This window comes from Vespa mandarinia, chromosome 1, assembly GCF_050613455.1.
Source record: "Vespa mandarinia isolate Hongniang chromosome 1, ASM5061345v1, whole genome shotgun sequence".
Classification (NCBI taxonomy): Eukaryota; Metazoa; Arthropoda; class Insecta; order Hymenoptera; family Vespidae; genus Vespa; species Vespa mandarinia.
The window spans coordinates 2827501-2840000 of record NC_140810.1 but is presented as its reverse complement, the minus strand read 5'-3'; the positions used below and the strand labels follow the sequence as shown (position 1 = coordinate 2840000).

General features: G+C 39.5%; 1 protein-coding gene across 1 annotated transcript in view; it reads right to left on the bottom strand.

Moving 5' to 3' along the window:
- LOC118444895 (uncharacterized) overlaps window positions 1-12500 on the bottom strand; it is a 179292-nt gene that overhangs the window by 101174 nt on the left and 65618 nt on the right. Inside the window, exons 2-3 of the mRNA XM_085663455.1 lie at window positions 11707-11860; window positions 530-560 (exon numbers count right to left, since the gene is read on the bottom strand). Coding sequence (XP_085519581.1) covers window positions 530-560; window positions 11707-11860 — 185 coding nt within the window. The remainder of the gene's footprint in view (window positions 1-529; window positions 561-11706; window positions 11861-12500) is intronic.

Here is a 12500-nt window from a genome sequence, read left to right as displayed (position 1 = left end):
CCTTCAAAAAGGAAAATGAGAGAGAAACTCACAAGAGTTTCTGGTTGCGCATGCCACCAACGATTCTTATACATCGAATCGATGATAGGAGAAGTGAAAGTAGTCGATTAGTATGGCAACGACGAAACTTAGAAGGAACGGACGTGTCCTAGTCTCGTTAAGAAGGAGTTAAAATGGAAATTATGATGGTCGAATTCTTTATCCCCTTTCCCGTTCTCTCAGTCTATCCGTCGAACAACCCTTTCTCATCTAACTCACCCACCTACATCCACCTATCCTTCTAGTTTTTTCTCGAGACAACGGCGCAGCTGCGGACGAGAAAGCGCGCTGAATCAAACTTAATACCAAAGGAAGCACCTGTTTGTCGAGCCTGCGCAAAGTATACATATAGTACTTTGCCGTACGGTTTCGTAGGTACGCGATAAAGTCGATCGTAAAACGTCACTACGTAATTTCATTTTATTAAGACTCCTCCTTTACCTCTCTCCCTCTCTCCCTATCATTCCCTCCCACCCTTCCTCCCATTTACCACTGGCACCACCACCAGCACCACCAATACCCTTAGGATATATACGTTCGTTTCTTTATGCCTATTTACGTCGATCTTTACGTTATTAATGCTATTATATCTGGTATAACGAAAGGAGGGAAAAGAAATAAAAAGAAAAAAAAAAGGAAAAAGAAAGAAGAAAGAAAGAATAAAAAAGAAAAGGAAAGAAAAGAGAAAGGACGAATTTCAATATTTCTTTCTTATAGCATTCAAATTCTCTATAATTAATGTGTTTCTTAAAATATAATTTATATAGGATAAATTGAACGATTGCAATATACAAATATTATATATATATATATATATATATATATATATATATATATACATATGTAAGTATATATAATGTATATACATGTATACATTTGAGGTAACATTATTATATATCCTTTGAACGTTATATAACATATATATATATATATATATATATATATATGTACTATTAGATACACATTACACGTTGCAATTGGGATACATATGTATGTATTCTCCCTTTACTCCCTATAGATCTCTCTCATACGCATATACTTTCGGCCGGATTAATATTCATGGCGGAGAAACGCGAGACACATCGATAAATGTACCTACCTACCTACTCCGAATGTACCAAGAGATAGATACACGTATATACGTACTTGTATATATATATACATATATATATATATATGTGCGTGCGTGTGCGTGTGCGTGTGTGTGTGTGTGTGTGTGTGTGTGCATATGTAAGTATCAACGATGATACGTCGCATGAGATAAGATCGTATTTTCGAAGATGTACGATAAATATTAATATTCGATTCCTTTCGATGTATTCGTTAAATACGTGCCTTCTACCTCTCTCCATATACGATACATTTGAATTTTCAAGAATATAAAAATATCATGTAAGATTCTTTTTACGATTGGTTATTTCAGCCATTTTTATTTATACAAAAAAAAAAAAGAAAAATAGAAAAAAGAAGCAAAAAAAAAAAGAAAAAGAAAATGAAGATCAGGTTGATCTTACAGGTCGGTCCATCCGTAATGATCGACAATACGATGGATGGAATTTGATTTTGTATTCAGAAAATGAAGGAAAATCGATGATATCAGGGATAAAACGATATTCGAAATAAGGGCAATAAAGATCGGTGCGATCTCGAATTATAGTAAATTACAGTAGGGATTTCTCGGTTGGTCGATCGAACTAGACGCGCGATTGGTCGGTAAAAGGGAACTCAATAATCCGTGAAATATCATAGCGCAATTTCGTTTCCTCAAATCAGATTCAAAGTTACGAAGGAGGAAACGCAAACCGAGTAGTAGGTAGGTAGTAGATACGACGATGGAATCTATGACGATAGTATAGTAGATACTAACTACTATTACTGCTACTACCACTACTACTACTACTACTACTACTACTAATACTACTTTACTGGCGGCACCAACATCACCGCCGCCGCCGCCGAGTCGTGTCGTCGCTCGGTAGATAGGTTGCAGCTGCTAGGAAGCACACTGAATCAGACTTAATTTTGGCGAAGCGAGAGCACCTGTTTGCCAAGCCCCGAACAATTTACCTTACCTTTACCTTTTGTCGACGACGCAATAGAGCAAAACAGATCGTCGAATGGAAGACAAAACTGGCCGTATTACATATACCAACATGTATATATATATATAAAATATATATATATAACGTTATATTAGGATTTGTTAGAAGGCTTTCGTAGTATATAGAAAATAATACCAATGATAAAGTATAAAATAGAAGGCAAAAGGTCATGACATTCTCACATCACGATTGTCATCCTTTATCGTTTTTATTAGATTGCAATCGAATTGCTTAAGTAATTTCGTTATATTATAAAACGTATATACGTATTATCTTAACTCGATTAATACGAACTCACGATTAAATAGAAACCAATCTATAAATGGAGGATAATCATTTAAAATGAAACGGATCGAGTAATATCATTAATTAACTAACAAATTCATATTTGAAAGAGGTATTATCCATCAAAAGTATCTTCCGATATCTCTACGTGTAATTGATCTTCCTCGAAATATTACGACTATCTAGTTTGAAAATTAGCGTCGATGAATCTGTTTCAAAGTTTTTGAAGAAGAAACAAAAGAAAAGGAGAAGAAGGAGAAGGAAGAATAAAGAAGAAGAGAAAGAAGAAGAAGAAGAAGAAGCGGTAGTAACAGCAGCAGCAGCAGCAGCAGCAGCAGCAGCAGCAGCAGTTAGGACGAAGAAATTATAGCGCAGCTGCCAAGAGAAAGAAGGCGAATGAAACTTAATTTCGCCGACACCTGATTGCCGTAGGCCGTGCAAGTATCTACGATCCTACGGAGTAAGAACGGAGAGAAAAAGAGAGAGTGAGAGAGAGAGAGAGAGAGAGAGAGAGAGAGAGAGGGAAAGAGTGAAAGAGAGTGAGAGAGAGAGTTCGCCGCGGATCTGATCGTGAAATATCATTCTGCAATTTCGTTTAATTAAAATCTGATTCAAAGTTCGCGAAGAACAGCTATCGTGAGCGGCCGCTCGTCCTGGATAATACTCGTTACGCCGGGTGCGGTTAATGCATCAGCAAAAGAGTTCAACTCTCGTCCTAACTCCCTTTTTCCTTCCAGTTTCCTCTTCGTAGCACTTTCTTTCTTTCTCTCTCTCTCTCTCTCTCTCTCTCTCTCTCTCTCTTTATCTCTATCTCTATCTCTTTCTCTCTCTCTCTCTTTCTCTTTCTCTTTTCCTCTCTTTTTTTCTCCTTTCTCTTTTCTCTTTTCTGGTTGCTGCTATCTCTCTACTCCATCTTTCTTTTTCTTTTTTCTTTTTCTCATTCCTTACAATATCCCTTCTTCTTCTTTTATTTTTCTTTTTTCTTTTTTCTTTTTTCTTTTTTCTTTTTTCCTTTCTCTATCTCTGTCTTTCTCTCTCTTTCTCTTTCTTTCCTTTTTCTTCTTTTTCTTTTTTCCTCTATACCGTCATTTTACGGCAACGTGCACCCTTTCCAGAATTATACGAGTTAAACGTCATAGAAATTTTCTGATCTTACGTAAGACGAGATAAAGAGAGGAACTAAACGACTATAATACTTATATTGTACTATCACTACTACTACTACTACTGATACTACTAATACTATTACTATTACTAGTACTAAATAATATCGTTGTTCGTAATTTTTATGATACATTTGATGACATATATATATATATATATATATATATATATATATATATATATATATGTATTATACGTATACACATACACATATACAATATTTATGTCGTTGAAACAAAAGATATTTTTTTCTCAATGATTAAAAGGAAGGGGAGTAAGAGAAGAAGATCATCGATGAGATTGAGTGTAACAAAAATATATGAAGTAATCTCGAAGGAGATTAATGCGATGAAGAAGTTAGATAGATAGATAGAGTAAAAAAAAAGAGAGAGAGAGAGAGAGAGAGAGAGAGAGAGAGAGAAAGAGCAGGTAAATAAATTTTTAATCATCAGTAGCTCCCTTCGACCGATTGACTTTTTTTCTATCTCTCTTCTTTCTTTTCTCTCTCTTCTTTTTTTTACGAAATTCCAACAGGACCATATGATCGTAGAAGCGAAATAGAGAGAGGGAGAGAGAGAGAAAGAGAGAGAAAGATATATATATATATATATATATATATATGTATATATAGAACCTTACGATCGTATCGTCTCGCATTACTGCAAACAGAAGTCCCGTAAGAGATGTCCTAAAAGTCTAGTGCAATAAAAGCCGCGACCCATAAAATATCGTAGCCAGCCGACGCCTTTTTCCTCCCCCCATCGGTTATCCGTCCAAGTCCCTTGCTGGATAAGACTCAGGTACATAAACTGTGAGTACTCCGGCGGATTGAAATATAACCTCGAATATTTCTTTACGTCGGTGTCCGATACTCGTATATACAAGGCTAGGGACGAACGAAGGCCAAAGAGATAGAGATAGATAGATGGATAGATAGAGAAAGAGAGAGAGAGAGAGAGAGAAAGAGAAAGAGAGAGATAGGATAAGAGAGAAAGAAAGAGAGAGAGATGGAAGACTTGCGGAGTACTCTCTCACGATTAACCTTTGGGCGTTTCTTACGAGCACCTATGAGAACACCTAACGCGTTTACTTCGAAAGGATATCGAAGGATATCCTTGGAAAAAATGAAAGGAGATAGATAGACAGAAGGGTCTGCGGGAAAGGGGGATGAAGAGGGGAAAGCATAAATCTATAAAATAAATGTCACAGTCGATGAGTTTTCCGTCTACGAAATGTTTCGATCTTTTGCGAAACTCCATATCTAATCTTCTTCGAAGATTATATATATATAAGATTATATATATTATATATATATATATATATATATATATATATATATATATATTGATATTCCAACTAAAAATATCAGAATGGGGAGTCACAAACGTAAAAGTAATTTTGTATTTTTGAAAATAAAATTATTAAATCAGTATAGGGATAAAGTAATCAAATATTACGTGAAGCTGAAAGAAGATTTTTAACGTTGTTCACAAGAGAGAAAATATTCATCCTACGTTATATACCTTTCTTTTTTTTCGGAGGAGGAGGAGGATAATACCGGTAGCTTTCCGGGAACACGATTTACAAGCAACAACGATGATAGTAGTAATAGTAGTAGTAGTAGTAGTTGTTGTTGTTGTAGTAGTTGTAGTAGTAGTAGTATAAGCAGAGAAGCCGGCGAATAAGGTTCGACATTACATAGGGGTAAGTCCACCTGGGTATTATGGCAATAATCGTATAACAAAGGCCCAGTAGGACGAGTGTGGTCGCATGATGGTCCTTCCGGGTTGGGACGGTGTAGGTATGGACGCGGTTTGTTAGGAGAAAAGTTGTCAAAGCGCTTCAACGGCGGCCACAGTACTGGCCGAGGACAATCCGCAATATTCAAGATACACTTCAGAGAGTAGATAAGCGAGAAGTAACAACGCGTACTAGTAGTCAGTAATGCCAGAAATCACCGGCTGCGTAGTCGTATTTTCATACGGATGCATACATCTCTTTTAACGAGAGAAAAAGAGAGACAAAGAGAAAGAGAAAGAGAGGAAGAGAGAGAGAGAGAGAGAGAGAGAGAGAGGAAACGAGCCACCGTGAAAATTTACATTAATTTCAACGTCATAATGAATGCAGTCAGCATGCCTGCATGAGTCATATGCATGAACGAAAAAATCTGCAGGTACATAGAGAAAAATGTAATACTTTGGACAAAATTACGCTCCGATAATACAATACATTGTTATATATATATAATTAAGTAAGTATCTACTCTTGTGAAGAGAGAGAGAGAGAGAGAGAGAGAGAGAGAGAAAAAGAGAGAATATTTGCAGTTTGTATATCGATAATATTCATTAGGACGAATCGTCGTGGCACCCCTCATCAATTCATTTTCTCGATCCTTCGAACGTTAATTAAATCGACTATTTATCGGACAATAAAACGATCAACTTTCAAACCAGCCGCCAACGTTCTCAATCGCTCGTAGCAAAGTTCGCGGTGCGACGCGAATAAATGCAAACCCGATTTGTTATTAGTGCAAGGATATTATTAAATCCTGTTAGCTCGTTCGCCCGTTCAAACTAAGTTTCAATCCCTCGATCGGTGCGCCGATAAAAAGGGAGGGTGAGAGAGGAAAAAGAGAGAAAGAGAGAGAGGAAGAGAGAAAGAGAGAGAGAGAGGGACTGAAAAGAAAAAGGGTCGGGAACGAAGCAAGCCGGCGAATTTATTAACTTTAAAAGCTGACTGCAATGCCGCCTTGTCGGGCGCGCTTTCATGGCTTTACGAACCGCTTGCGACCTCTCTCTACCCTCTCTTTTCTCCTCCTCCTTCTCCCCCTCCTTCTCCTCCTCCTCCTCTTCCTCTTCTTCCTCTTCCTCATCCACCTCTTCTTTCTTTCTTTCTCTCTCTCTTTTCGGTGTCAGAGTCGAGCCGACTCTCGGAGCTCCTACCGTCAAATCCCACCCCCGACAATCGAGAGAGAGAGAGAGAGAGAGAGAGAGAAAGAGAGAGAGAGAGAGAGAGAGAGAGAGAGAAAGGCTTCATGATGCGCAACTTATAATTTTCTTTGAAGCTTCGTGGCTTATCGATTGGCCTTTATGATTGGAATTTGTAATAACTTTCGATCCGTGTGCCGTTTCACCGCACGATGGCCCGGTCGCGACCGTGAGCCAAGAGGGCTCGCGCCTGAGGGGAAAGAGAGGAAGGAAAGAGAAAGATTGAATGAGAGAGCGAGAGAGAGAGAGAGAAGCGAGGCCGCACTTTCCGGGTTTCATATCGAGAACCACTACCACACCAGGGCGATATGAGTGGATCCAATAATGGAGTCACAAAGATTTAGCCTTTACTCGGTGATCTTTTTCTCTCTCTCTCTCTCTCTCTTTCTCTCTCTCTTTCTCTCTCTCTCTCTCTCTCTCTCTCTCTCTTTCTCTACTTCTCTTTCTCTCTTTCTCTATGTTTAAGTCAACATCGAGAATCAAGACAAAGTGGCAATTACCGCGTTACTTCCACTCGAGAAACTCTCGCACGTATGACAATGCAATGAATGACTCTTCGAACCTTTAATAGGCTCGACTGGAATTCTTTTGTCGAGAATAAGATCCATGGTAACGAGTAACGTTTTCGTTTTAACGAATAGATACTTACTTAGATATTATTCACGAGATTCAAGAGACGATACAAATATGAATTCGATTTTTCCTCTTTTTTCTTTTTTTCTTTTTTTTTTTCCTTTTTTCTCATTTTTTTTTATTCATAACATACAACTGTCAATGATCTAAATCGACATTTTTTTTTTTTTTTATATTACACTTACTATCTGTCTGATTCGATTTATCGTTAAATTGAAATATCCATGTAACTATATCCATTACCGTCCTGTATATGATTCCTCGATGGTCACAAGAAGGAAATAAAGTATGTTAACATTTCATCAGAATGATATTTTAAGTATAGAAATCTCGAGCTATAGATCGGTAGGTAGATAGGGTAGATTGTAGGTAGATAGGTAGAACGAGTAAAACTCGGGGTAAAATCAATTATCAATCAATTATTCGTTAAAGATAAAAATGATTCGAGACAGGTCATTACTAAATACGATCTTGTAATGACGTTTTAAAAGAAAATAATAAAAGATAAAGAAAATATTTATAAAAGACACACATACACACACACACACATATATATATATATATATATATTTGTTCTTCCATTCTGTTACGAAATAAAAAAATCTTGGATATCCCTCTCTTGTAGTTAGTCAACCCGGACATTCTACTGGGACCGAAAAGGAGTTAAATTTCCAAGAGGTACAAGGGAACGACGAGAAGAGTGGTGTGGTCAAGAGAAGAACGCAAGCTCGAAAATGAATCCTCGAGGAAGATATTATATCCGCCTGATCCCGATCCATTCCGGAGGACAAGAGAATGATGTAAGAAAGCACAGGGGGCCAACATTGGCCCGTCCAAGAGAGAGAGACAGAGAGAGAATCAGTGAGAGAGAGAGAGAGAGAGAGAGAGAGAGAGAGAGAGAAAGAGAAAGAAAGAGAGGGGGAGGGAAGGAAGGCGAGTCGGAGAAGGTTGGCTTTACGGGGATAGCGAGTAAATGCCCCATGAATGAACGATGAGCCCAGGGGCCAAACCCTCTCTCTCTTTCTCTCTCTTTCCTATTCTATCCACCTCCTTCTCCTCATCTTCGAACGAACTCCTTCTCCATCTCCCACTTTCGTCCGTCACCTTTTCCCTCTCTCTCTCTCTCTCTGCTACTATCTCTGCCTCTTTCTCTCTCTCTCTCTCTCTCTCTCTCCTTCTCTCCTTCTACGAATCCGAATCGGATTTCAGCTCGGCGTCGTCTCGCGCCCTCCGCGGAATTGCGATTAGACTCGTAGAGACCGGATCCGTATTACATTCTCTCTTGCACTAGAGAGAAAGAGAGAGAGAGAGAGAGAGAGAGAGAGAGAAAACGACGGACCCTTCCATCTTATCCTTTACCCGCGCTACGACGACGTAATGAAATCGATGCGAGAAACGAACGAGAAGCGTCCTCCTCTCGTCGATCGTACTCAAGATGGGATTAATGCTAATGCGAAGGTAGAAAGTAGCGTATCTCTCTCAGGATGGGGAGGAACTTACACGACTGAATACGATCGCGTTAACTCTCGCCATTTTCTAAAGTATAAGGCTCTTACTTTTTTCTTTTTTTCTTTTTACAAAGGTTTCTTTTTTACATAGCCATCCCTCCCGCCTTGCTATTTAACGTCGATACCTAAAAGATCGACTGATTCTCTCTTTCTCTCTCTCTCTCTCTCTCTCTCTCTCTCTCTCTTTTCTCTTTCTTTCTTTTTATTTCCTTTCAGATGATAAAAAGGCGATAATGATATTGTACAATTAAGAAACTATCATATACGTATCTCTGTATCTAATGTATAACATTGGTACACTTATCAGTCATCGTTTATTCTCAAAATAGTCGATATTACTTTATATACGAAAAGATGAAACATTTGATAGTGTTACGTTTTGACGATAGTTTGGCAATAACCATTTCTATCCAATGGAAAACTTCGTTTCAGTCGAGGTGAAATCCGTTCGCGCGTCGCCTGTATTGAATGGAAAAAAGAATAAGAGAGGAATAAGAATAAGAATAAGAAATAGATCAGAGGGATCGAGAGATGGCTACGGTCTTGGCTGGAATATGTTACTGGCACGATTGACAGATTCTGCTGACTGATAACTCGAAGCGTCGTTTCGCTCGGATTTCTAGGAGACTCGTAAGAGAGAGAGAAAGAAAGAACAGAGACAGGGACAGTGACAGAAACAGAGAAGGAGAAAGAGAGAGAGAGAGGGAGAGAGAGAGAGAGAGAGAGAGAGAGAGAGAGGGAGAGAGAGAGAGAGAGAGAGAGGACGAATGGGAGAAAAAGAGATAGAGACGAAAAAGAGAACGATTGACGCATGAAAGATTCATGGGCTGCACCGATGGCCACATCAGAAATGCTGCGGGGCAAGTCCCGACTCCGATTCCTCCTTTACCCGAAGGCCAAATGTACCTCGAATTCTGCTACCAACGTTTTCACCGACCGGCTGCTGCTTCTTCTGCTGCTTCTGCTACTTCTACTTATGTGCTACTGCTGTCGTAGCTCTCTTCATCTTATTCTTTTTTTATTCTATCCTTCCCTATTTCTCTTGTTCCTTTGCTCTCTCTCTCTCTCTCTCTCTCTATCTCTCTAACATTTGGGGTAACTGTTCTCTGTTAAACGTTCTCGAAGGCCCGTTAAATCCGTTTCGGTAATCATGCCGCGTCCTACTCGGCTGATTAGCCGTCTCGAAAGGAAAATCGTCGGGGCGAAGAGAAAATTTTCGGCGAGAAGAATCGTAGTCCGTTCTCTATGTTCCCTCAACTGTTCTCTCTCTCCCTTTCCTGTGTTCCCTCTACCCAATTTCCCCTCACTCCACTACAGCCCTAGCATGCTCTACGTCCCTCTTCTCTTTTATCGGGAGAAACGATACACGTATATTGCTCCCTTGAGAGATAAAGAGAGGGAGAGAGAGAAAAGGGAGAGGGAAAAAGATAGACGATCTCCGCATCTTCTTTCTTTCTCCCTCTTCTTCCTTTTCCTTCCTTCCTTCCTTCCTTCCTTCATTCTCATTAGTTCTCCTTGCATCTTCCTTCGTCTTTCTCCCTTTCTCTTTCTCTTTCTCTCTCTCTCTCTCTCTCTCTCTCTCTCTCTCTCTCTCTCTCTTCACGTTCCTATTTCTTCTAGAATTACGTGCGTAGCGTAGTCTGACGTCCATATGAATTGGTATTAGAAGATAATTAGGATCGTTTTCTCGCGGGAATCACGATTTACGTCTAACACGTCGTAATAAGTCATAGTCGAAAGATGAGTAATATAGAAAAATCGTATGTCTTGCTATGTGATATTTTATCAGAGAAATAGGATAGATAGATAGATAAATATATATGGAGAAAGAGAGAGAGAGAGAGAGAGAGAAAGAGACGAATCCATAGATAAATTGAGCGTAGAAACAAAAAACATTGTCAATGATTTATGATTGAAAAAAGGAAGAAAAATATCTAAAAAAGAAAAAAAAAAAGAAGAACGAGAAAGTGTTAAAAAACAAAAGAAGAAAAAAAAGGAAAAAATGTAACAGAAACAAAACAAAAGAAAAGGTTAACAACAAATAAACAAAAAAAGAATATATATATATATATATACATATATATATAAATATATAGATATAGATATAACTCGATGAAAGAAGTGATTTCAGTGTCGTTTAACGTGGATGTTATTTATCTCTCAAAACGCTCGTTCCAATTGCTTCGTCCTGAAATCGGAATGGAGAGTTTCCCATTGGCAGTCGTGAATATCGGCCGAATAAAGAACATCGACAAAGCTCCGAGCAAATATTTCCCGAGCGCAACGGATTAATCGACCGTTGCCGTTCGCCTATGTCGCGTGAAACGAATGCTGTCGGAATGTCGGCGTAATACGTTGCTACATAGTTCGCTCGCGAAATAGAGGGTAGAGAAAGAGAGAAAGAGAGAGTGAGAGAGAGAGAGTGAGAGAGTGAGAGAGAGAGAGTGAGAGAGTGAGAGAGTGAGAGAGTGAGAGAGTGAGAGAGTGAGAGAGAGAGAGAGAGAGAGAGAGAACGTATTTTCTTAACGGCTCGAGGTACGATCACCGACGATATTTCCAAGAACCCCTGGCGACATTCTTTCTTCGAAGATCTTCCTCCTCCTCCTTCTCGTCCTCCTCCTCCTTCTCCTTCTCCTCCATCTCCATCTCCTACTTTACCATCTCCTTCATCTTCTCCTCCTCCCACATTCTCCTAAACTGAGCCGTGTGCCCGAGCTTACGTTCGAAGAAGGAAGAAGAGTAAAAGGAGGATAACGAAAGAGAGAAAGAGAGAGAGAGAGAGAGAGAGAGAAAGAGAAAGAAAGAGAGTTAAGAGGAAAGGAGAAAAGGAGAGAAGCGTAATGGTTCGACGGTGATTTGTGGAGGGCGCAAAGTTGATTCAGGGGTGAGAACGGCACAGCTTTCGACCGACGAAAATGAGCTCTAAATCAGGGATGCCTAGGAAAACGGTTGTAACAAAAAGATCGAGAAGAGAGCACACACCCATACCATATCGCTGCTGACTCCGATTCCGATTTCGATACTAACGTCGACGCCGACGCGAACGCAAACGCCATAGTCATCGCCATCGCCATCGCCATCGCCATCGCCATCGCCATCGCCATTGCTATCGCCATCGCCATCGTCATCGCCATAGCTATCGCTATCGCTTACGTATTTCGAGATAGAAGAGAAAACGTAAAAGAGAATACCTCCTTCACGTCTCTTCTGCAACGAATCGTAACCGCCAAAGAAGGGATGATGCTTGGTAACCAATGAGAGTCTATTTGCCAAAAGAGAAAGAAGGAAAATCAGAGAAAGAGGTAGAGATAGAAAGAGAGAGAAAGAGAGGGAGATAGAGAGAAGAGGGGGTGGGCGGGAAGAAAGAAAGAGAAGGAAGTAAATAGGGAGTAAAGGAGTAAAATCAAACGAATAGAGAAAGAAAGAAAGAAAGAAAGAAAGAAGAAAGAGCGAAAGAGCATCGTGGCATCCAGTAATCCGCATCGAAGCGAAAAATACGGATTTTATCTTTAAAGAGGACCGGATAATTGCGTAATTAATTACGGCTTTTATCCCGCGAGCGTCGGTTCACCGTTGGGAAGACGCGAGAAGAAGGATAAGGCAATAGCGACGGTGGCGGTGGTGGTGACGATGGAGGTGCTGGTAGTGGTAATACTAGTAGAAGTAGTAGTAGTAGTAATAGTAGTAGTAGTAATAGTAATAGTAGTAGTAGTAGTAGTAGTAGTAGTAGTAGTAGTAGTAGTAGTAGTAGTAGTAGTAGTAGTAGTAGTAGTAGTAGTAGT